General features: G+C 47.1%; 1 protein-coding gene across 5 annotated transcripts in view; it reads right to left on the reverse strand.

Moving 5' to 3' along the window:
- Positions 1 to 6,143: 6,143 nt before the first annotated feature.
- The window catches only part of BANF2 (BANF family member 2), a 36,213-nt gene continuing 15,897 nt past the window's right edge, over positions 6,144 to 26,459 (reverse strand). For 3 of the 5 annotated variants that reach the window (XM_055266726.2, XM_055266725.2, XM_063633951.1), the window contains 3 exons: positions 19,100 to 19,262; positions 16,787 to 16,915; positions 6,144 to 6,347 (listed from right to left, as the gene is read on the reverse strand). In XM_055266726.2, coding sequence (XP_055122701.1) covers positions 6,201 to 6,347; positions 16,787 to 16,912 — 273 coding nt within the window. In that variant the 5' untranslated portion in view covers positions 16,913 to 16,915; positions 19,100 to 19,262 and the 3' untranslated portion in view covers positions 6,144 to 6,200. Of the gene's footprint in view, positions 6,348 to 16,786; positions 16,921 to 18,213; positions 18,373 to 19,099; positions 19,263 to 26,459 lie in introns of those variants that run through there. The other 2 variants (XM_063633952.1, XR_008654660.2) reach the window with 2 other exon arrangements.

Here is a 26,459-nt window from a genome sequence, read left to right on the forward strand (position 1 = left end):
GATGGTCTCGATCTCCTGACCTTGTGATCCGCCCGCCTCGGCCTCCCAAAGTGCTGGGATTACAGGCGTGAGCCACCGCGCCCGGCCTTAATACATAGGTTTTTAGATATACTGTGCATAAAGATTTTACTGGTGCAAGGATTTTAATCTGCCTAACCCTTGAGCAGGAACTATTATAACCATTCTACAGTTGCGTAGCTGGGCTGAGAAGGTGGCTTTCCAAAGGTCTTATAATGGGAGGGAAGGGGTGGATTCTGTTTTCAAAGCCAGGCCTGTCCTATTCCAAAACCCATCTGTGGCAAGGGCTGGCAGTGCCTGCCCCGTCCCTCAGAGCCCCTTGCTACTTCAGGACAGGGGCCGGTCCACCTTCCACTGCCAGGGCCTGCATTTCTTTGCCTGAGCACTTGCTCACAGGTTCATTTCCCAGGTAGTAGGCTCAGGAGCTGAGGAATGAACTTCCTGCAGGAGCACCCTTCCACAAATGACTGATAAGACTGGTGCTTAGACACCCAAGGGTGGGGTAGCTTCAAATGCTTGTTCTATACTGGCTCCCAGGACTGCCAGCAGGACTGGGCGCCAGTTGCCTGCTGTGATGAGCGGTGATATCACCTTTCTTGGCTGCCTCCCCTCTCTGCCATGCTCCCCTGCCTGCCCTTTCCTGGAAGCAGCTCCCAAATCAACCACCTTCACTCAGACCTTTGTCTCAGGGTCTGCTTCTGGGAAAGCCCAAAGGAAGACACACCCCTCAACACCTTTGCCATGTGACCCTGCATTCTCACAATCAATCACCCCTGGAAGCCAGAGACTCATACTTATTACCCCTCCCTCTCCCACAGCACCTGTGGATACTTACATATTCCATAAATCCTAATCAAAATCATTTATTGATTCATGGATACCTCAGAACTACAGATAGCAGACCAGGAAGAGGCACCCAATCCCTCTTCCTTGTAGACATTTCATCTATAGTTTAAGAAGCTGGTCAAATCTGTGACAATCAAGAAATGTTTTCAGGCACTAACCCTTTCCCAAATAATCGATGGCCCTGAGAAGCAGAAGAGGTGCCACTGCAGGACTGGGGGTGTACATGCAAGCCCACTCCTCTTGTGCACACTTTAAAATGTATTTGGGGATCAGTGGGCTAGTGGGACCCTACAAGACCACAGTCAAAATCTGAGATAACTTGATTTTCATCTGTTATTTCTTACCTACCCGTTAAAGAGTGTGTAATCCCTAAGTTATACAGTGTCCAGTACTCATATGGTGGGACAAAATTGGACTAGTTTGGATAAGTTGATATCTCGGCTCCCTTTCAACTCACAGCTGTGAATTCTCTCCCAAGGGCCATGAGAGGACCAAGAGTGCAAGAGGCAAGGACTGGAAGGAGAGCTCTAAGAAAACAGCCATCAGTGGCCATTCATCATGTTCCTATTCACCTCATCCTTTACATGTGCTTTCTTTCTCTTTCTTTCTTTCTTTCTTTCTTTCTTTCTTTCTTTCTTTCTTTCTTTCTTCTCTTTCTTTCTTCTTTTCTCTCTCTCTCTCTTTCTTTCTTTCTTTACTTCTTTTTTTTTTTTTTTTTTGAGACAGAGTCTTGCTTTGTCACCCAGGCTGGAATGCAGTGGCATGATTTCGGCTCCCTGCAACCTCCATCTCCTGAGTTTAAGCGATTCTCCTGCCTCAGCCTCCTGAGTAGCTGGGATTACAGGCATGTGCCACCACACTCAGCTAATTTTTGTATTTTTAGTAGAGACAGGGTTTTGCCACATTGGCCAGGCTGGTCTCGAACTCCTGGCCTCAAGTGATTCACCCGCCTCGGCCTCCCGAAGTGCTGGGATTATAGGTGTGAGCCACTGTGCCCAGCCTACATGTGCATTTTCATTGATCCACCCTGCAAGGCAGGGTTGTTACCTTCTTGACTCATTTTACAGATGAGAAGACAGAGGCTCAGCAAGGTTGAAGTAGCTCACCCGGGATAAGGTAGGGACTGGCAGAATTGGAATTCACACCCATGCCTGGCTGGCTCCAGCAGCAAAGTTTTTCACCCCACCCTAGGCTGCTTCTCCATCTAAAGGTGGGTTGGCCTTCATTGTGGCACACTTTGGCAGGGTAAGGACATTTTAGACTACAAAGAATGTATCAGTTAGATATTGTTGCATAACCAACTGTCCCAGACATCAGTGGCTTTAAATAGCAATCCTTTGTTCTCCTTCACAAACCTATGAGTTGGCTGGGGGTTGGCTGATGTAGGCTGGGCTCAGTTGGGCGGCTTTGCATCAAGCTGCAGGGCTGGCCGGCCTTGGGTCCCGGCAGCAGGTTGGCTCAGGTCAGTTTCACCCGGTTTCATTCTGAAGCCCAGGCTGAAGGGGCAGCAGTTATACAAGGGAGTAGCTCTCCTCTTGGAGGCACAAGAGAGCAAGTAGAAATGAGTGATGTGGCTCAGAACTAGCACACTTTCACTTTGGCCACATACCATTGGCCAAAGCAAGTCCTATGGCCAAGTCTAAGTCAAGGAGCTGGGAATTACACTCTGCCTCTAGTGGGAGGAACTGCAAAGTCACATGACAAACATGGGGAATGCACGGAGAAGGGAAAAATTTAGACCAATAATTTTATCTACAAGGATGACAAAAATCAACACCAGGGAATGAATGACTGATGGGGAAAGTTCCTAGTGCCTTTGGGAAGATTTTTACACTAAATAGGGAACAGCTACTCTTGTCTTCAATATCTGTGATAGGGTCCCTCTTATAAAGGCTTTTCAGTCTTGGGGGCCCCATGTCTTCCAGGTTTCTCAGCTCCCTGGCCCTCCTACATGATCCTGGACATCAACCCAGCTAGAAGGATGAATTTCAACAATGTTGGAGGCATGTGGAAACAGACTGAGAGATGAAGGTACCTCTCTCTTTCCTTTCCCTAGAGCCATCCAGCTCCTGTCTTAGAAAATTAGTTATCTCTAAATACCATGACTGTTTCAGTGAAGAATTAGTCCAAGGGTGGGCCATGCAAGAGGGAGGAAAGGAAAGCTTCTGGCTATTGAGCCCTGGAGCTCTCAGAAGATGAAGCTATTTAAATCTTTGGGCCAACCCACTGGCTCTCCTGGAATTCTTGATTCTTTGGTTTCTCCTTGGAGAGAGCAAGAAAAGCAGAGCTAGAAAGAGCTAACAGACTCCAGCAGAAATATTCCAATCACTTTACGAATTTAGGAAATATTCATCACCTTAAACATAATATCTGCAAGGCTTTCAGGGGAAAAATAATAAACTTTGGTTGGTTTCTGTTTTTTCAAGAAAACATTAGCAAGTAAAAAAGTTATAAACTTAATTGATGACAGTGGTCTTGATTAGTGCTGCCACTAAATGTTCCCACTTCTCCTGCATTCAGAAGGGACCTTGCCCATTTGGAGTTAGGTGTGGCCATATGATTTCCTTTGACCAATGAAATGTGAGTGCAAATAGAATGTATTACTTTGAGAAAGAGGCTTTTACAGACAGTATGTAATTCAGCATGGCTCCTTCCCACCATCGTGGTAATCATGGAAGTGTGTGTTGAGAGGGTATCTCCATTAACCAAAACCTCAGAGTGACTACAAGAGACATAGCTCCCTGATGACATGTACTGGACACGTAGCATGACAGAGAAGTCAATCTGTGTTGGATAAATCACTGAGATGTGGGGGGGATGTTTGTTACAGAAGCAGAACCTGGCCTATTCTGACAGATAGATACACTGATGCAAGTCAACCAATAAAGACATTATCAAAATAAATAATTCAGGAATGACAAATATATGATCTTTAAAATAATGATACTAACAAGGATTAGTGATAAGCTCTTAGATACACAACTAGGACTAACCAATTGTGGGAAGAATGTAAATGCTATAAACCTTGACAAATTAAAATAATAAAGCCAATAAAAGTGGGAGGGAAGTAGAGAAGAATCATGAATATCAATTTCTTTTTAGTTTTATAGCAGGAATTCATACTATCTGTATTAGTCAGGGTTCTCTAGAGGGACAGAAAGGGGAGTTTATTAAGTATTAACTCACATCATCACAAGGTCCCACAATAAACTGTCTGCAAGCTGAGGAGCAAGGAGAGTCAGTCTGAGTCCCAAAACTGAAGAACTTGGAATCCGATGTTCGAGGGCAGGAAGCCAGCATGGGAGAAAGATGTAGGCTGGGAGCCTAAGCCAGTCTAGCCTTTTCACGTTTTTCTGCCTGCTTTATATTCTAGCTGCACTGGCAGCTGATTAGATGGTGCCCACCCAAATTAAGGGTGGGTCTGCCTTTCCCAGCCCACTGACTCAAATGTAATTTCCTTTGGCAACGCCCTCACAGACACACACAGGATCAATACTTTGCACTCTTCAATCCAATCAAGTTGACACTCAGTATTAGCCATCACACCATCTTTCACTGAAAACCTGAGTTTAAAATAAACCTAACGATATTAACCTCTTACTCTTTTCCTCCATATTATTCTGAAATTCAGAGGAAATTGAATTAATAATTTATGGCTATATCCAGAGATGAAGAAAAAATTCATCAAATTTCAGCAATTCTTTACATTTCAATTTTTTCTTTCATTAAAATAAAACTAAATTCCAACACTTATGTCTTAGGTTGGGTTCTCCCAGAAGCAGAACCTGAATCTAAAATTGGAGTATTTTCTAGGGAGTAGGAGTAGGGGGATGATCCCAGGAAACACTGGTAGTGGAGTGGGGAAACAAGACAAGGAAGGGGAGAAGTACGAGCTGTTCAAGAGCAGGTGACCACTGTGGGAAACTAGGGCTGAATACCACTAGGGAGCTCAAACAGACTGTCTCAGAGTTTGTCCTATCTGCAGGGTAAGCTAGGACATTTATCCATCACTGTTCACCCATCACTGTGGGCCCTAATAGGCATTAACTGCTTGCCACTTCCCCTCTGCCCTATGTGTGGGCTGATCCCACTCTTGTAGCCAGAGAGACCCTCAGGCAGAAGACATTCAAGTGTTTGCTAGGAGAAGTCACTGGGCTCTACTAGAAAAGCAAATACCGACAGGATGTGGGCTGGGCACCAATAACATCTAATAAACCTTTTTTTGAGTTTAAAAAGCCTGTATAATAGACTAATCTCAGATGAATTATGCTAAGTGAAAGAAGCCCACCTGAAAAGGCTACATATTATACGATTCCATTTACATGACTTTCTGGAAAAATCTAACCTATAAGGATGGAAAACAGATTCATGGTTGCCAGGGGTTGGGAAGGCAGAAGTGATGACTACAGAGATGCATGAGGGAACTCCCTGGGGTAATGAAAGTGTCTTACATCTTGATTATGCTGGTGAATTTGTCAAAATTTATAGAATGTACACCTGAAAAGGGTAAGTTTTACTATATGTAAATCAGGCCTCAAGAAACTGACTGTGATTTTTAAAATGTGTATGCATATCATTTCAAGAATATTTCGTTATCCTCCCTTGAGAACTTAGTGACTTGCTTCTAACAAATAGAGTAAGGCAGAAGTGATATTGCATGTGTCAGAGATGAGGTCATAAAAGGCACCGTGGCTTCCTGCTTGCTTGCTCTCTCTAGGGTCACCAGCTTTGGGGGAAGCCAGATGCCATGCCACAAGCAGCCCAATGGGAAGGCCCATGTGGTGAGGAACCAAGGTGTCTTGCCAGCAGCCATGTGAGGCAGCCATCTTGGAGGTGGGGCCTCCAGCCCTGGTCCAGCCTTCAGATGACTGCTGCTGGGCCAACAGTGAGTAATCTCATGAGAGACCCTGAGACAGAACCAGCTGGCTAAACAACTCTCAGGTTCCTGACCCTCAGAAACCCTGTGAGATAGCATCATTGTTTGTTTTGAGAAGCTGCTACATGTTGGGACTATTTGTTATGCAGCAATAGATCACTAATACACTGACTTAAAATTCAATTCCTGTTTTTAAATAAAATTATCCATTCTTTCATATAAATTGTTTGCTGAGAGATATTTGACATGGTATTCATCTAAGGGGAGTGACTATGGTTTCTGGGTGGTGGGTTTGGGAGTCATTTCTCTTGTGTTTGTCCTGTTTTATGTTCTTGAACTGCTGTTTATAATGGGCGTGTATCGTTAAAATTAAAAACACAAATGAGGACTCGGAGCCTGGGCATAGGTGGAGAGGGTGTCATTTTCCCCAGGGGGTGGGGGGCAGCGATGAGGTTTGTGTCTACAGGAAGCAGGCACACCACTCCTTCAGGCAGTGAGAACTCTGCTGGGCCTCACACTCAGTGGCACCAAAACAGCAAATGAGCCACCTCTGAAACTCGGCTTCATTCTTGTGCATCAGAAGGAACTGTCCCAGCAGGATGTAGGCCTGGGGAGGGGATGAGACAGGGAGGAAAGTGGGAAAGGTTATCATAAGCCAGCTCAGATGCGCTCTTCCTCCCCAACCACCAGGGCTCACGTGACAATCAAAGGAGGGGGAGCAGAGCCGATTCAAGGGAGCCTGTCAGTCCTTGAAGACCTGACATGGGTCTTAGACCTGGTGAGAGCTAAGGCCAAGTTAAAAGCCCATCTCTCAGGGCTGGTTTGAGGGCCATCCACCCTGGAATGAATCAGACCCTGCCCTCTTCAAACTTTAACAAGCACATGAATCATGTGGGAGCTTGTTAAAATGCAGGTTCTGAAAGTCTAAGTCCAGGGAGAGGCCTGCATTTCTAACATGCTACCGGCTGCTGCTGATCCAGGACAACAGTTTGAGTAGCCGGGGCCTAGCACACTCCTGAAGCTCGCTTCAGACCTCCAGTGAAGCATTTCTCTTGGAAACACACACATAGCCCAGACAGAGTAAGAGACATTCCCGCCTCACTACTTCTGCAATTGTTGTAGCACGGGATTTTTCTTTTCTTCTCTTTTCTTTTCTTTTCTTTTCTTTCTTTTATTTATTTATTTTTTGAGACAGAATCTTGCTCTGTCGCCCAGGCTGGAGTGCAATGGCGTGATCTCGGCTCACTGCAACCTCCGCCTCAAGCGATTCTCCTGCCTCAGCTTCCCAAGTAGCTGGGATTACAGGTGCCTGCCACCATGCCCGGCTAATTTTCATATTTTTAGTAGAGATGGGGTTTTGCCATGTTGTCCAGGCTGGTCTCGAACTCCTGACCTCGGGTGATCCACCTGCCTTGGCCTCCCAAAGTGCTGGGATTACAGGCGTGAGCCACTGTGCCCATAGCACGGGGTTTCTAAACCTCGGCACTATTGATATTTTGGACAATGCTTGAAATGTTATGGGGGGCTGTCCTGCACATTGCAGGATGTTCAGCAGCACCCCTGATCTCTACCCATGCCAGTGGCACCCTCCCTCCCCGACCCAAGCAGTGACAATCATAACCATCTCCAAACGTAGCCAAATGTCCCCTTGGGGGCAAAATCTCCCTGGGCTGAGAACCACTGCACATGGGGCTGACAGATAAATGGCATCTTAGCATTTATTTGTTCTTGCAAATCACCCGTGTGATCTCAGGCAACTCATGTAACCTGAAGTAAGAACCCACAGAACCTGGATCTCAGTTTCTGCACCTTCCTAAGGCACATGGTGTGCTCTGCAAATTAAATTAAGTGAATTAAGTGGGAAGGCATTCAAAAAATGTAAATTCCTCTCTCATACTGGGAGCTGTAGTCCTGTAGGAGGAGCATAGAAGGTTTAAAACATGCTAAACCTTGTCCACATTCCCCTTCCTCAGTCTCTGTGGATAAAAAATACATGGAAGATAAGCACTCAGTGCACCATGATTTATATTTCTATGGCATTCTCAAGCTTTCTAGCTATTAATACTTGCCTCGAGGCTTTTAATTCATCGTTCATAGTTTTATTACACCATTATTGACAAGGCACAAGGACTACATCGAGGGAGGGAATTCCCAAGGCCACATAGCCAGAAACTAGCCAAGCCACTAAATGGTGGAGGCTGGAGATCTCAGGTCACATTAAACGCCCATCTCTCAGGGCTGGTTTTGGGGGCTCTCCAGCCTGGAACCAACAAGAACCAGCATCCACCCATGCCTCGAGTTCTGGGCCCTTTCCAGGAAAACCTGATGGTGTCTGTTTACTTTTAGTTATGTAAAATAAAGCAAACTTCATCTTAACCAAAGACAGCATACTTTTTAAGAAGAGAAATCAAATAAAAGCTGAATCCCAGTCATAAAATATACCCAAGCATTGAATTTTGGGGGTTTTATTTTTAGTTATGGTCCAGTTGTTGACAAGAGAAAAAAGCCAGGATTTTGTGGTGATATTGAACTGCTACTTTAATCTTTTTTTAAAAAAGCAATTTAGTTGCTTGGTGTGATCTCATCTTACTTTATCAGTATCTTCCCATTTTGAATGGTGGATTTTACTGAGATGTATTTAAATTAATGTTTTTGAAAAATAACATTTATTAAGTGTTAATTGAGCCAGTAGACGTAGGTGTGGGAGGTGCCAAGGTGAAGGTAACAGAAACAAGAGACACAGAGCTGTGTCCAAGGAGAGAGAACATTAATAATAATTAACAATAATTAATAGTAAGTGGCTTACACAAAGCTTTCTCCATAAAGAGAAATGTTCATGATAATACTTAATAATAATGATTAATGCTAAGTAGCACTTTTTAGCACTTCTGTTGGCCACGTGCTGCTAGACACCTGACACGTTTTAATCCACCTGATCCTCACATGTACTCACCCCTCCCGTTCCCCAGGTGGAGGTACTAAGTCTCCTGTTTTCCTCTGCACTATTCCTGCACGTCCCAACTGTCTGCAGTCTGGCCTGGAGGCTAATACATCCCCTGCCTGTTTTAGAAGTGGCATTGCCAGCATCAGCTGGCCTGTTAGTGAAAGCCTCCACATACCCACAGGCTCAGCAGCCAGGATGCCTGGGAACATGTGGACCCTGGGCAAACTTTCCAGGAATGCTACAGGAAGCCCCATCTTGCAGCCTCTGGAGCCAAGTGGCAACCTGACACTCCCTCCTCAGTTTTCCCTCCTGTCTCCCTGTGGCATCTTCCAGGAGGGAAAGTTGGCTTCCCTTCTCCCTTCATCCCTGAGCACTTCACCCTGCTCCCCAGGGAAGCTGAAGTCGTGGGATCCCATCACGGCCCTGCCAGATGCCTGCTTGGTTTCTCCCCCGGCTCCAGAAAGCCCCCTAATCAAGGAGAAAAGATGCTGCCCCTTTCCCTCCTTGGGCCAGAGCTCCCCAGAATTCAGCTACTGGGGTGGGAGGGCTGACACAGAAACACAGAAACCCTGAGCAGATGTCCCTGTCCTCCTACCACCCTGGACAGTGGCTGTAGCTGTGGCCATGGCCATGGCCAAGCCAGGGAATTACATTCCTTCCTGCAGTAGTAAGAGGGGGGCTCGGCCAGGTGTGGTGGCTCACGCCTGTAATCCCAGCACTTTGGGAGGCTGAGCGGGCAGATCACCTGAGGTCAGGAGTTCGAGACCAGCCTGGCCAACATAGTGAAACCCCGTCTCTACTAAAAATACAAAAATTAGCCTGGTATGGTGGCAGGCGCCTGTAATCCCAGCTACCTGGGAGGCTGAGGCAGGAGAACTCAGGAGGTGGAGGTTGCAGTGAGCCGAGATTGTGCCACTGCACTCCAGCCTGGGCAACAGAGTGAGATTCTGTCTCAAAACAAACAAACAAATAAAACGATGGGGGCTCAAGGGCAGAATGCCCCTCAACTCCAAGTGCAAACAGTGAGGTTCCTCCAGGGGCCGGCCCCCAAGCAGGGGAGGAATCACCCTCCAGTTTGCGGTGCCCACTTCTTGTGCTAAACAGCAGCAGTTTGAGCCTATGCCAGGGTTGGGTTCCCTTGCATCTGAGCCGTGTTTTCACACAGTGCCTGGTGCTAAGAGCACCCTGAGCTGGTTTAACACTCGGCTCTTGTCATCTGGAAAGTCTTACTAAATTTCTTTTATTTTTTTATTACTTTTTCTTTTTTTCTTTTTTTTTGACGACATCTCCCTCTGTCGCCCAGGCTGGAGTGCAGTGGCACGGTCTTGGCTCACTGCAACCTCTGCCTCCCAGGTTCAGGCGATTCTCCTGCCTCAGCCTCCCAAGTAGCTGGGACTACGGGTGCGTGCCACTACACTTGGATAATTTTTTGTAGGGACAGGGTTTCACCATGTTAGCCAGCATAGTCTCGATCCCCTGACCTCGTGATCTGCCCGCCTCGGCCTCCCAAAGTGCTGGGATTACAGGCATGAGCCACTGCACCCGGCCTACTTTTTAATTTTTTTCTAAGAGACGGGATCTCATTCCGTCACCCAGGCTAGAGTTCAGTAGCAGGCAGTAGCTCTTTGCAACCATAAATTCCTGGGCTCAAATGATCCTCCCACCTCAGCCTCCCGAGTAGCTGGAACTACAAGCTCGTGCCATCACACCCCCTAATAAATTTGAACTAGAGGTCTCGCATTTTCCTTTTACAGTGGGCCCCCAAAATTAAATAGCTGGCTGAGATCCACCCTCATTAAAATGCTCAGTCCTCACCATAATGCCAGGCCTTGTAAAGCAGAGATAAGCTGTCTCGGCCCTCTCTTATTCTCCGGCTGCTTACAGTGCTCTCTGCCCAAGTCTGCAGGTCCTGAGCACCTGTGCTGAACGGACTTCAAACACCACAAGACTCCGTGGTGCAGTGACACGACTTTCTTTGATTCTCTCTCGCCAGTTGCCTAAGTCTTCATGTCATTTCAGATTTAAACTTGTGGTTTTTTTTTTTTCTTCTTCTTCTTCTTTTTGAGACGGAGTCTTACTCTATAGCCCAGGCTGGAGTGCAGTGGCACAATTGCAGCTCACTGCAACCTCCACCTTCCGGGTTCAAGTGATTCTCCTGCCTCAGCCTCCCAAGTAGCTGGGATTACAGCATGCACCACCATGCCTGGCTAATTTTTGTATTTTCTGTACAGACGAGATTTCACCATGTTGGCCAGGCTGGTCTTGAACTCCTGACCTCAAGTGATCCTCCCAAAGTGCTGGGATTACAGGCAAGAGCTACCACGCCCGGCTTAAACTCTGTGTGTTTGGTGTGAATCCTCACTTCAGGGAATGTTTACCCTTTCTTCCTCCTCCCTGTCTTTTAATTTTACACTAAGAAAATTATTTGCTTATCTGAAACGTAAATTGTGATCTGGCAACCCTAGGCAGAAAAACCCCAAACTTAGGTGATTGGCCCCTTGTGGGGCTCGGACATCAGGCAGTGGAGCGCAGCGTCTCACCGCCCACCCAGCAGAGTGGACAGAGACGAGTCGGAGCCTTCAGAGGCTTCGCGGTGGAGACCTGGGGACATGATGGAGGCAGGGCCTGGCCACACTGGGGCCTTCTGGTCCTGAACTCAGTCTCGCTCCTGTCCACCAATGGCCACGAAGTAACGGAGGGAGGAGATGGGAAGCCCCGGGCATGGAGAGTCTAGAGGTAGGGCTATGGTTGGCTGCAGGCAGACACGCGAGAGAGAGCAGAGCCGCGCCTGTAAGGAGGGAGCAGAACCTCGCGGTAAGGAGGTGAGGGCGAGAGAGAGCAGGAGGTAAGAGCAGCCACGCGAGAAGCACCTTCCTCACAGCTTCAGTTTTAGGGGCAGACGGCACGTGGCTTAGTTTCCAGACCCTGCAGCCTATCCGCCCAGATTCAAATTTCATCTCTGTCACCCCACGTGATCTTGAGCAATCCACACGTGGTCTCTATGAGCCTCCACTTTCCAATCAGGAAAATGGAAATGAAATAGTGTACTTTGTAGGACTGTGTTTTACAATTAAATGAGATAAATATACGTAATGCACTTAGAGGTGCTTCACATGAAGCAAATGCCAAGTGTTGCTTCTGTTTCCTCCAGTCCTATCCTCCAGGCAGCTCTTAGGAGGAATATTTAGGCTTAAGGATATGGCTTTATGGCATCTGCAATGGGCATTGAACCGAACCAGATTCTCTGCAATGCTAAACTTACTTTTGCACTGTGGGAGAACTCAAGCACACCCACCCCACAGGGCCCTGCCCCACAGTTCTGCATTCAGGGAATGTCTGGAAATTCACCTACCACTAGGCGGGGTTTTCACAGGGAGAAGAGAAGAACAAAGAACACAGACCTATCCCCTGCCTCCAAGCAACTTAGGGAGAAAAGCACAGGCATGCCGTGCGTCTAACATTGTGAGTGTGGACTCCTGGGGCACGTGCAGAAAAACTAGAGTCGACCTTTTTTTTTTTTTTTTTGAGACGGAGTCTCCTTCTATCACCCAGACTGGAGTTCAGTGGTGCAATCTCGGCTCACTGCAACCTCTGCGTCCCGGGTTCAAGTGATCCTCCCACCTCAGCCTCCCAAGTAGCTGGGACTACAGGCATGTACCACCACACCCAGTTAATTTCTGTAGTTTTAGTGGAGATGGGGTTTCACCACCTTGGCCAGGCTGGTCTCGAACTCCTAACCTCAAGTGATCTGCCGGACTTGGCCTCCAAAGTGCTGGGATTACAGGCGTGAGCCACCATGTCCAGCTAGAGTCGACCTTTTGTCAGATATCACAACACGGGGCTCCCACCAAAAACCCGAACTGCTCAGAAAAAGGAGCCTGTTGGGTGGGGTGGCAGAAAGAAGGCTTCCCAGGGGAGGTGGGCTGTGAGTAGGGTCTTGAAGGGGGATCAAAACTCGTTTCAAGAGAGGCTCCAGGTTGGCAGGAGGGTAGTTCTCGGACAGTCTGGCTGTAGTATAGGGGTCAGGGATGGGGCGGGGGGTCAGAGAAGACAAGACAGAGCTAGAGCGAAGCACAGAGAGCCTCACTGGCATGTGCACCATGAATTTTCTGTTTCCACAGTTCCTTTCTCCCTTACAGCTCTTTCGCCCTTACATCTAGACCAGTGCTGTCCAGCAGAAATAAGTGAGCTAGCCACATATGTGATTTTGATTTTCCTAGTAGCCACAGTAAAAAAGGGGGAAGGAAACAGGTGAAATTCATTCTAATAATATATTTTATCTCATATTTCCAAAATATTATCATTTCAACATGTAATCAATAAAATAATTACGGATGAGCTATTTTACGTTCCTTTTTTGGGCTAAGTCTTTAACACTGCAGGGTGTGTTTTATATTTCTAGTACGTCTCAGTTCGGACAAGGGCACAGGTACCTGCGGCCGCTGTCTGGATCTAGATCCTCAGGCCACAGCTGACGCTGATTGCTCCTGGGAAGGGCAGATACAAAACACCCAGAAGACGGCTATCACATATGGCTTTTAAGCTCCCGCAGAGACTTAGGCAGATCCATGGCAGAATCAATTGTTTTGAAAGTCCTGACTTAAACCAGGAGCCGGAGACCAGTTCATGCCAAAAGCCAAAGCTCTGGGGAAAATGGGGACAGGCAGTAAGAACAATCCCCTCCCAGCACCCCACATCTTCCGTTAAAAAAAGCTGAAAGACCTGTGTGAGAGGAGGAATGGAGGCGAAGGTACTCGATGTAGGGGCTGGTAAGAGTTTGAGAAGGGGACTCCCAGAGAGGTAATAGGACATCCAGATAAATCGGCGGGGTGTCTCATCTCCCCCAGGGCATCCAGCACCCTGGAGTCTCTATAGCGAGAGCCGATGGCTGAGTGCGGAGCCCAGGGAGGTAAGTGTGAGGGTGGCCCACGGGCCTGCATTCCAGCAGGTGCACAGAGAGGGTGCAGAAAGGGCTGAGAGAGCAGAGCCCATGGGACGAGGCCAGGAACGCTGTCACAAGCAAGGGTGGAACCCAACGTGGCTTTGTGCACAGCAAAGAAACTGAAGCTGAGCCCCAGCCTGGGGTGGGACAGGGAGCAGGGGAGGGTGATGGCTGCACCTTGGCAGAAGCCAGCAAAGACAGCAGGTCGCATGAGGTCCAGAAAGATGTCCCTCCCTGTGCCAGGATTAGGCATCCTGCAGGCAAGGTATGAAAATACAAGAGGCTGGCGTGGTGGCTCATGCCTGTAATCCCAGCACTTTGGGAGGATCACTTGAGCCCAGGAGCTGAGACCAGCCTGGACAACATGGCAAAACCGTGTCTCTACAAAAAAACACAAAAGATTAGAGGGCATAGTTGGTGCATGCCTCTGGTCCTAGCTACTCGGGAGGCTGAGGTGGAGGCTGCGCCCAGGATGAGGAGGTTGCAGTGAGCTGAGATCATGTCACTGCACCCCAACCTGGGCAATATGATGAGACTGTCTTAAAACAAAAACAAAACCAAAAACAAAACAAAATAAAAACCACCAAGAGTCAGCATCTTTATTGGCTAAATCTGAGAACCCTGTCCTGCCAGGATCTGCCCGCCCGGGATGCTGTCACTGCTGACCCTGACTTCAGATGGGTCGTCACCCTGAAGCACTTGCCCATCTTGGAGAGGCCGCATCTGGGTCTCCTCCTGGGTCTCACTACAGGCCCAGCCAGACTCCAGACCCTGATACAGGGTCTCACCGCCAAATTTAGCCTAAGCCTCCTCCCTGCCGGGCATAACCGCCTGGCCATAGATCTTCTTGTGCAATTTGTGACAGTACAATCCACGGCTGCTCCAGTCCTCACCTGGGAGCGGACAAGGCACTACTCCTCGGAGCCCTTGTCTCCTCATTGGTAAAGTGGAGAGAGTGACCCTCATCTCAATCACAAGTGTGGGCGGCTCAAAGCAAAGGATACAGGTGACAGCCCCAGTGCCAGTGCCTAAAATTAGCAGCTCTAGGAAAGTGCTCACTGCACTGGCCAGGAGGTCATGGACACAAGAGGAGCACATCTACAGGGACCTGGCTGCACACAGACAAACCGTCCCCACAGCCCTGACTCAACAGGCAAGTTTTCAGATGCCTGACATTTTTCCATTATTCATTCATTTTTTGTTCTAAAACCCACCCACCTATAATCCTCATTTAAAACACAGTTAAGCTGTTCAAACACACAGACTTAAACTGGAAAAGGCAACACTACAGAGACAGAAAATAAATCAGTGGTTGCCAGGGACTGAGGCTGGTGAATATGAAGAGCACAAGGACATATTTTGAGTAATGGGATTGCTCTGTGGCTTGACTATGGTAGCGGCTGCATCACTGCATGCATGTGTCAAAACTCATAGAACTACGTACTAAAAAGGGTGAAATTTACTGTATGTATGTCAATTATACCTTAATAAAAACATTTTTAAAATAATGAGTATAGCTGAACAACAACCACAAAACCCCACAATTATGGACACATTTAATCAATGGTGTTCGACGTCAGGAGAGTGGTTACCCCTAAGGGTAGGGGATAGTCTTGGCCAAGAAGAGACACAAGAGAACCATTTGGAATTTTGGAGACATCTGATTGCTGGATCTGGGTAGTGGGTACATAGGTGTACATATGTGTGTAAAAATTCATTGATCTGTACCCTTTATATCAACACATATTCTCCTAGGTATGTTACATCACAATAGGAAAGTAAAAGGAAGAATGATTTCTTTTTTTAAAAAAGGAATTTTTTGTCAGGTGTGATGGCTCGCACCTATAATCCCAGCACTTTGGGAGGCTGAGGTACGTGGATCACTTGAGTCCAGGAGTTTGAGACCATCCTAAGCAACATGCCAAAACCCTGTCTCTACAAAAAATATGAAAAATTAACCAGGCGTGGTGGCATACACCTGTAGTCCCAGCTACATGGGAGGCTGAGGTGAGAGGATCGCTTGAGCCTGGGAGGCAGAGGTTGCAGTGAGCCGAGATGGCACCACTGCACTCCAGCCTGAGCAACAGAGTGAGACCCTGTCTCAAATAAATAAATAAATAAATAAATAAATAATAAAAGTACAAAAATTTTTTCATTTAAAATTTGTTCCCTAGAGAATGGTTCTCCCTCCTTCGTCTGGGAGGAAAGAATCCAATCTACCCAATGGGGCGCTTCTGTTTCTGACGATACATCTACCAGACATTAAACTGGCTCACAGATTGGGGTGTTATTCCGAATATTTACCGGCTAGTGCAGAGCAATGGGGTAATCAGAAAACCACGGCTCTCATGGTTCAGATGTAGGTGCAAGCCAAACTAGTCATCAGCCATGTGTGCAGCAGCTCCCAGCCTCTTTGGGTGTTTCTGTAACACTGTCTCGCCTGGTAGACTGACTTGGGGCACTGAGGAGAATGAACAGCAGCAGCTCTAGCTGGTGCCTCTCCTGACTGGGCATGCCATGTTCTGTGAGCTCACAGTCTGCCTTGTCTGTGCTCACTGTCTTTGCGTTGTCTTTGGGACTATCTCATCCCCTCCTGAGGCCCTAAGCAGCTTTTCAAAAGCCCCATAAAAACAAACGATGACATAGAAAAGAATATTCCAACTCCACTGGATATCCTTGAGGTCATTCTTGGGCTGAGAGTGACATCATAGAATAACTCGCTCTGGTGTAGACCCCAGGCTCCTGTTTCTTCACCTGCCATTGCCAGGCTGGTGCCCTGGCAGTGGCAAGCGAGATGCCATGGGTCCCTTCATGGGGGCGTGGAGTGCACCTAAATCATCCATCCTGACAGCTCCTCTCAGACCCCGGCGGCTGAGCTACTTCTGTTGACCGCTGAGTGTTTGAACACCAAGTAAATCATGCCCAGCCCAGCTGCTCTGAACTGAAGCCATTCCACATGTATGTGCCCATCATCTGCAGGCCCTTGAGGCTGCCTGAGCACGTGGGGTCAATAGCACAAAAGCATGTGGCACCCCGCCAAGTGGCAGCTTTGCTCTCTGATGGCCCTTCACAGGGACACGTGGCAGGAACTGCCATCTGGCAGGACTGGGGGAAGAAAGGTAGGGAAGAGAAGTCAGAGAAGTAAGAAAAAATGAATTACCTTGTTGATACCTTTGGTGGCCAAATTGATCGCGAGCTCATGGCTGACGCCATCCACCCAGCAGACATCCTTTTCTCCAATGGGTTCGGAGAGGAAGGCTCTCAGCCTGGGAGACATGTGGTCCATCTCCTGTGACAGCAGTGGGGAGAGAGGAGGATTAGCAGATATCTGACTGCTCCCAGTGGGCATGGACACTGGGGAACTCCCTCAGCCCACGAAGGGACTGGGGCAACAGATGCCAGAATTCCTTCCATCATCCAGAATTTCCTGGGGTCTGCTAAATGCAGGTGCACTGGCCTCCACTAAGGCCTTCACACATCCATTCCTACCTGGATGGACCAAGAGAAGCCTAATGATGGCCACAGATGAGTCGAATAAATTTCCACGACCACAGATGAGTCGAATAAATTTCCACGAAAATAGTGTGCTTAATATTAAGAACTGCAGTGGGTTCTTTCCAACTCACCCCATTCTAAATGCCTAAAGCAACAACTTACTTCTCTTAGCTAATTAACCCACCTTCTCTCTTAACCACCCAACACTTTAGTCATACTTTTATTTCAGTGTTCATCACACTGTATAATAGTGTAAACTCTCTAGAAACCCTTCAAACTGGCTCAAATCATAAAGAACACATTATAGAAATCCAAAGCTTGCAGGTGGGAATGGGTCACAGCGCCATTCCTTGGGGATTGTCCAGCTTTCCCTCCTTGTGTTGGCTTTATTCTTGCTTGGCTTCCCTCACGGTGGTGAAAGGGCTGCTCCAGCACTCGTCGGCCTCACCAACTCCACCTCAAAAGAAGGAAGAGAAGGTGGCTTTTGCTTAAGTCACCTCATTTGTTGCCTGTGCTCCAACTTTAGCCAGATAAATCAGCTTTCCCAAACAGCAGGACTTGCTCATCAATTTCCTGCAACTTTAGATTGCAGGCCCCAGGCAAAAAGACTCTCTCTTAGCAGAACTATTTTCATCCCTCTCCACTTTTAAATGAACCACCATCTCCCAGGAGTTGGGTCTCCTAGGACCTTAATGAAGACTGCCAGAGGTAGCCAACATCCTGAATATTTCCTGGAAGATCTCGAAATATCATGGGCTCCATAAGCATTAGGTCTGCATCCCAGCAAAACTGGCCATTTTGTTAAATGAGGGTTGCCATCTTCCAGTTTTTTGTTTTGTTTTGTTTTGTTTTTGTGATGAAGTTTCGCTCTTGTTGCCCAGGCTGGAGTGCAATGGCATGATCTCAGCTCACTGCAACCACTGCCTCCTGGGTTCAAGCGATTCTCCTGCCTCAGCCTCCCGAGTAGCTGGGATTACAGGTGTACGCCATCATGCCAAGCTAATTTTTGTATTTTTAGTAGAGATGAGGTTTCACCATGTTGACCAGGCTGGTCCTGAACTCCTGATCTCAAGTGATCCACCCACCTCAGTCTCCCAAAGTGCTGGGATTACAGGCATGAGCCGCTGCGCCCGGCCGCCATCTTCCAAGTTTGATAGAGACATCTTTGCTGCTCTCCGCCTGAATGTCTCTTCTCAACCAATCCACATTTAAGGTTTGTTCATTGTAGCATTCCCTTCCTGGTACAAAATTCTATGCCAGTTTGGACAGTTTATGATGAAAGTAACAGAAAACTCAGTGTAAATCAGTTTACACAATAAGGAGGTGTTATTAGCACATGCTGCTGAAAAGTCCAGAGGTAGATCAGACGCAGGTTGAGCAAGGCTTCAGCTTGATTTCCTGGCAGCTCTGTCGACTCAGTCTTTCTTTGTGAATGGGCTCAATCCTCAGCTTAACTCCTTCGTGGAAGAACTGGGCTGCAGCATTGCTTTTGCAAGCCACAGCCCTCTCCCCCAAAGAAACACAAAGCTGCCTTTTCCTAGAGGCCCCCAACAAATGCCCTCTCTGGTTCAAACTGTAATATGCCAACCCCTAAAACAAAAATTATGGCCTGATATGTGTGTTCTACCTCTGGACTCAGCAAGGAAGTCAGTATCCCTCAAAGCCCATGGGCTGCAGGGGTGGGGCTGGGGGGACCAAAATCAAGATAGTTACCCTGTTCCTGGAGATAGTTACCCCTTACCATATGGGACTATGTTACAGGAATGACCCAATGTCCTCCACACATTCCCCAGTAGATCATGAGGCCCCGAAGGGGCTGCAGCTGCCTCCTAATGGCCTTTGCTCCCCACCCCACACCAGTCCCTCTGCCGAGGACATGGTAAGCATTCGATGACGTAAATGATCAGGTGCATCCAACGCCTCCCTTTCACAGCCCCATCCCCTCTCCTGTCCCCATCGTCCCCATTCTCCTCCAGACCTTTCTATAAAGTTGAGCTCTGCGTGTCCGCCTTCTTGCCCCGAAGGACGTTTTGTAACACTTCAGAAGACACTGAACTCTCCTGGAAGAGATGAATCCAAAGGCACTGATTTGGGAAGTCAGGAGGCTCCTAAGAAAAGTGGCCTTGATGTGTTAGCAGATTCTAGGAAGGGGAGCAAAAGACATGAGAGGTTGTTCAGGGTCCCCTGACTCTGTGGCTCTTATATCCACAGATGTGTGAGCTGAGGGCATCGACCTCTCTTTAGCAGCTAAATAGGAATCTCACTCTTCATCTGTGAAAATATGTTTCGTAAGTACAAGATGGTGTTTAATGCAGGTGTTAACAGGAGAACGCCTCAGCACCCATAGCTTTATGGGATGATGAATTGGGATTGAGAATTGAGATTGATGAATTGGGTGAGAATCCAGAATTTCTGAGCAAGGAAAAGCCTGAAAGTCTCATGAGCCGCTCTGCCTTTGCTGAGGGAAAATTCCATTCACTATCCATGCTGGCCATCTGTTAAGTTAAACATCTCTGCCTATGAAATCTAAGAATAAATGGAAACTACAACATTGCTATCAATGCATCAGCAGCATCAAAGACGGGTAATGGTTAGTAACACCTTGTGTGTGTTTGCTTTTCTCACACACCTGAGCTCACTTTGATCCTTGCAACACCCCTGGGGCGGGGACATAGGCAGTGATTTTTGCCCTCCTGGGGCTCTCCAGCAACGTCGGAGGTCAGAATAAAAAGGTCTTCACATTCTTTACGACACCTTTGGCTGCAACAGTGGTGCTCAACTGGGGGCCATTGGCCCCCCTCCCCGGGGAACACTGGTAATGTCCAGAGACACTCAAGTTGTCACACCTGGGAGAGGGGGAAGGACCATTGGCTCTAGTGGGCAGAGGCCAGAGACACTGCTAAGCATCCTGCCATGCACACGACTGCCCCACAGCAAAGAATTATCTGGCCCTAGGTGTCAATAGCATCGAGGTTAAGAAACCCTGGGCTATAAGTAATGAAAAATCCTGCCTCATGTGGTCTGAAACAATAAATACATTTCTAATCTCATATAACAAGAAATCCTTTGATGAGGTGGACCCAGGATCTTATCAGTCAATGACTCTGTGTGAACAAGGGTCCAGAATTTGCTCGGGTCCTATTCCAAAGTGCACACTTCCAAAGGTGCCGGGTGTGGTGGCTCACACCTGTAATCGCAGCACTTTGGGAGGCTGAGGCAGGCAGATCACTTGAGGTCAGGAGTTGGAGACCAGCCTGGCCAACATGGTGAAACCTTGTCTCTACTAAAAACACAAAAATTAGCCAGGTGTAGTGGCGTGCACCTGTAATCCCAACTACTCGGGAGGCTGAGGCAGGAGAATTGCTTGAACCTGGGAGGTGGAGGTTGAAGTGAGCCAAGATTGCACCACTGCACTCCAGCCTGGGCAACAGAGCAAGACTCCATCTCAAAAAAAAAAAAAAAAAAAAAAAAAAGAAAAGGAAAGAAAAGAAAAAGAAAAACTTCCAAACGAAGGAGAGGCCTTTTCTTCTTGGGTGTCCTTAAGGGAGGCAACCTCCCGCAGAAACTCTCCAGCGGAACTTCCTTTAGTTTCATTGGCCAGAACCAGGCAACATGCCAACCTGTAAAGCAGCCACTGGCCAGGGGAGTGGGACCACTATGGGGCTATGGGGGTGTGGATGAGATGAGCCCCCTCTGAAACATGAGGCTACTCAGAGAATGTCAGTTTCTGTAAGAAGGAAGGAAGAGAGGAAATGAATGCTGGGTAGGCAAACAACAATGTCTGCTACACCTTCTGACCTTCTAAACTCTGGTCTAATGTTTGGGTCATACAACTAGCACTTCTCAAAGTTGAGTGAGTGCACGAACCACCTGGGGGTTTTTTGTTAAAAAATGCAGGTGCTGACTCAGCAGGTCTGGGACGGGCCTCAGATACTGCATGAGTGACCAGCTCCAAGCAGATGTGACGCTGCTGGCCCACAGACCTCACTTCTACCAGCAAGACATTCATGATGCCACTTACTCTTTTTATGTTATTGCATTAATTGTGGTAAAATATACCTAACATAAAGTGTCCCATTTCAATCATTTTTAAGTGCATGGTTCAGTAATGTTAAGTGCATTCCCATTGTTGTGCAACCTATCTCCAGAACTCTTTTCAACTTGCAAAATTGAAACTCCATACCCATTGAACAGCAAGTCTCCATCTTTCCCTGCAACCCCTGGCAACCACTATTCTACTTTCTGTTTCTATTAAAATGACTTCTCTAGATACCTCATGTAAGTGGAAGTTACATATAAGTGGAACTGTGTAGAACTTGCCTTGCAGAGAATCTAAAAAAAAAAAAATTTTAAGTGGAATTATATAATATCTGTCTTTTTGTGTCTGGCTTATTTCACTTAGCATAATGTTCTCAAGGTTTATCCGTGCTGCAGCATGTCTCGGAATGTCCTGCCTCTTTAAGGCTGAACTATATTCTACTGTATGTACACAACACATTCTGTTTATTCTTCATCTATTGATAGACGTTTGGGTTGCTCCCACCTTATGGCTATTGTGAATAACACTGCTATGAACATGGGTACACAAATATCTCTTTGAGAACGTGCATTCAATTCTTTTGGGTATATACCCAGAAGTGAAATTGCTGGATCATATGGTAATTCTATTTTTAATTTTTTGAGGAATCGCCATACTGTTTTCCAAGCGGCTGTACCAGTGGCACTTATTCTTAAACTTGACAGCACATTAGGCCTCACATGGGGCGAGTTACAAATTACCGATGCTTGGATCCCACCTCCAGAGTTTGATTTCATTAGCATAGGGTATGCCCTGGACATAGAAGTCTTAAAAACTCACCAAGTGACTCAAGTATGTTGCAAAATTGGAGAACCACGTCTTGTCCTTTGCTTCTATCTGATAAAATTCCAAGCAGATTTGCTGGGATGATGGGGTTCCAGCTAAATGGACCGTTGTGGTGGGATCTGCAGCGTCTGTGCTGCCATATGGTGCACTCTCGCAGCTCCCAGGCAGCGTCTACCCCCAAATCACCAGGCGCACCGTGTCCTCATTAGCCATCAATAGGAAGACAACTATGACCCCAATGGCTTTGAAGTCAGAGAACTTCAGAGCAGACAGACCTCAATAACAAGCTGCTCCTCTTTTTTTTTTTTTTAATTAAAAAAAAGGATCTTTACTTCAAAGGAAATTTTACCTGGAATTCCTTTATATAAAATAGATCAAAGCAGAATTACTCTCTGTTGGCTTGGGAATGAGAAGAGGACACCAGAGCCCCCCAATACATGATGCCATCCCCATGCCCTTCTTGGGCTGCCCGAAATCCTTCTCTAATCTAGCCTAAACCCCTCATTTCTCCCACAAGAAAACCAAGGCCCAAGAATATAAGTGACCTGCTCAAGACGATGCACCTGGCCCAGGTGTGGTGGCTCACACCTATAATCCCAGCACTTTGGGAGGCTGAGGCAGGCAGATCACCTGAGGTCAGGAGTTCGAGATCAGCCTGGCCAACATGGTGAAACCCCGTCTCTACTAAAAATACAAAAAAAAAAAAAAAATTAGCTGGGCGTGGGGGTGGGCACCTGTAATTCCAGCTACTCGGAAGGCTGAGATGGGAGACTCACTTGAACCTGGGAGGCGGAGGTTGCAGTGAGCTGAGATCAAGCCATTGCACTCCAGCCTGGGTGACAAGAGTGAAACTCCATCTCAAAAAACAAAACAAAACAGAACAACAACAACAACCATGCACCTGGCAAAGCACACCAGCTCTCCATCTTCCAGGGGACCGCCCTTCTTCTAAGGCATCCCTCTTGTAACGCCGGGCGAGCTGCAGCATTGGGTCCATTATGGACAGCTTAAGCACTTGGCCATCATACAACAGAACTAAGCAGATGCCTCAACATAATCCTGCCCTGTAAAAGTCTTTGTATTACAGGGTGTTCTGTCAATGACCCTACTGTATTTTGAACCACAAAGTCCTGTTTGGGGAGGACACAATGCAGGGAATGACCACAAACAATTCTGGTTTTAGATGCTTAGAGCGTCACCTTTTTAAATAAGGAATAAAGGAATCAGTAGAATTTAATCTCACTTCCCAAAGGAATGACCTCCCAGTTGCAAATGTTTGACATCCTTTAAGGTTATTTTTAAAAGCTGTATGACAGGTCTTCATAAGGAGGTGATCACAAATATGCCCCCTCTATCAGATAAATGGGGTGAGGATGGGGAACTGCTCCAATGCCATACAAATGGCTATTCGGGGCTTGGGATACAATTTCCGGTGGGGACACTATACATGGATTCAAAAAGGGACATCTCTTCCACTATTGGCTGGAAGTGAAGTTGTTATTCTCTAAAAATTCTACAATGCAGGCCGGGCACGGTAGCTCATGCCTGTAATCCCAGCACTTCGGGAGGCTGAGGCGGGTGGATCACCTGAGGTCAGCAGCCCTGCCTCTACTAAAAATACAAAAATTAGCCAGGCATGGTGGCGGGCGTCTGTAATCCCAGCTACTCGGGAGGCTGAGGCAGGAGAACTGCTTGAACCTGGGAGGCAGAGGTTGCAGTGAGCTGAGATCTCACCATTGCACTTCAGCCTGGGCAACAGAGCAAGACTCCACCTCAAAAAAAAAAAACAAAAACGAACAAACAAAAACCTCTACGACACAAAAAGTGACTCCCATTAGAATACCATTGTTTTTGCAAAAGGTCAGTGGGAAAAGTGCGATGTTTTCATGTATTATTTTGCCATTAACAGATTGCTACATGAATATTTATAAATATTATTTTATGTAATATGTGATTTCAATTGTATGTAATTAAATTATGAAATCAAATGGTACCTGTAAGACTATTTTATCTATATCCCTAAAAGTTTATATATTCAAGTGGCCAAAAAGCATTTTTGGAATTTTCTTGCTGAGAAACTGAAATTATCTTATTTTCCATGTTTGCTTTATATTTAGACACATGTGATATTGCCTACCCCAGGGAAGTGGGATGTTCATACTTAAAATTAGTGTTTTTCCCTCACCTATTATAGAGGGTAGTCACAAGGTATATTACAGGGGTTGGGCAGGGGAATCTGCATCTGTGGGAACATGGTTGAGACTGTTGCTGCTCACATTTTGTTTTATCAATTAGCCCACATGATATATTTCTTTTGGAACTTAATGCCAAGAAAAAAGTATGCCTTTCAAAATTGGTATATTTCTACCTTTATGAGAAAAAGAATTTGTAAAGATCTTGTTTCCTTTTTTACTTGGCCTACTAGGAAGCTCTGAGCTAACCCTAATGACCGTATAGGGAAACTAGCCTAGATGAATAGCTCTTTCACTTTGTAGTTAAATTTGCTTCTTTTGCTCAGTGCCTTCATTTTCTGTTTCTACTTTTATTTTAAAATGTAGATTCGTATATTCAAAGCACTGACATCCTTCGTTAAAAGCTACTTTATTACATAGTTAACACCTCACAGATATGGAGAATATAAGTATCTCCCAAGCCAAGCAGATTTATAGGAAAACAGAGCATCCACCCCTATGCCCTGAGAACATTCCAGTCTTGTAGCACCAAGCAGCGGGGAGGGCATGAAGGTGAGAATGACCCCAGGGTTGTTCCTTGGAGGCCTGCTGTGCCTTCGGCCTACAGTGAGAGGATGATGGGACCTCCGCACTGATGGAGTCGAGCCCGAGGGAGCCCGGATGCTCACCCCTCAGAATCTGAGGGAATACTGTCAATGCTGCTTCCTGGCTCTCTGTACCTCTACCCACACTCCCCAGAGTTGCAGTTTCTCCCTTCAAATGACCAGTGTTTCATAGAGAAAGAATGAAAATGAGGGTGGCTGGCCTGGTGCTGTCACTCACTCCTGTAATCCCAACAATTTGGGAGGCCAAGGCAGGAGGATGATCACTTGAGGCCAGGAGTTCAAGACCAGCCTGGGCAACCGAGTGAGACCCCGTCTCTCTTTTCTTCTTCTTTTTTCTTTCTTTTTTTTTTTTTTTTTGAGATGGGGTCTTGCTCTGTCGCTCAAGCTGAAGTGCAGTGTCGCAATCTTGGCTCACTGCAACATCTGCCTCCTGGGCTCAAGAGATTCTCCCGCCTCAGCCTCTTGAAGAGCTGGGACCACAGATGCGTGCCACACCACCTGGCTAATTTTTGGTAGAGACAGGGTTTCACCATGTTGCCCAGGCTGACCTTGACCTCCTGAGCTCGAGTGATCCACCCTCCTCGGCCTCCCAAAGTGCTGGGATTACAGGTGTGAGCCACTGCACCTGACCTGTCTCTTTCTTTAAAAAAAAAAAAAGAAAGGAAAGACGGGTGAGCCTGGGCAACATGCCACAACCTTGTCTTTACAAAAATTAGCCAGGAATGGTGGCACACACCTGTGGTCCCAGCTACTTGGGCGGCTGAGGTGGGAGAATTGCTTGGGCCTGGAGAAGTCGAGGCTGCAGTGAGCCGTGATCGTACCACTGCACTCCAGCCTGGGGGAGACCCTGTCTCAAAAAAGAAAAGAAAAGAAGGGGGGTAACCTTCCTATAACACTAAAGGTCAGACTCTGAGGAGCCCTCTCCCACCTAGGCTGTTAAGGGTCTGAGGAGACCCTGTCAGGCTGCACTCATACAATGGACGGAGAAATGCCTCCATTTTGGATGGAAGCTCATGGCCTCAAGAGCTTCCACAGGGCTCCATTTTGTACAGTCCACTCAGGAACTACTTTCCAGGGTGTAACACGCTCACCACAGTATCCTGGGGCGGGCAAGTGACCACCCCTCACCTTCTTGGGCCACATGAGTCACTTTCTGTGAGGGCTGCTCGGCGGGTGGGACCTGAGCCTGCTGTGGTCATGGTCACCACACTTGTGGAGAGCTCACCTGAGAAAGAAGCCAGGGTGGAGGAAAGCAGCTCTGAGAGAAGGGAAGAGACAGATTCCCCAATAATCATTTGCAGGCCTGGATTTAGACATGCCTGAAGGTGCCTACCCTTGGAATTTTCAATTATGTCAGGCAAAAATAAACAAAATAGGCATTTTTGCTTACTTCAGTTTAAGTTAGAATTGTGCCTTTTGTAACAGAGTTCTAACTGATGACCCCGATACTCATTCACTCACTCACTCATCCAACAAGTGTTTGTGGCGCACCCTTTGTGTACTGAGCACTGTGCTGGGCACAAAGGCCTCCTCGTTCCACCTAGAGGGCTGGGGCGGGGTCAGACCCATGGCTTAGGCATCAGGAATGAAAGAAATCAGTTTCTAATGACCATTAATGCTCGTTGTTCAAAAATAAAGTAATATTTGCCTTCATTGCCGTTAGTTCCGATTCTGCAA

The sequence above is a fragment of the Symphalangus syndactylus genome, chromosome 24 (genome assembly GCF_028878055.3).
Source record: "Symphalangus syndactylus isolate Jambi chromosome 24, NHGRI_mSymSyn1-v2.1_pri, whole genome shotgun sequence".
Lineage (NCBI taxonomy): Eukaryota > Metazoa > Chordata > Mammalia > Primates > Hylobatidae > Symphalangus > Symphalangus syndactylus.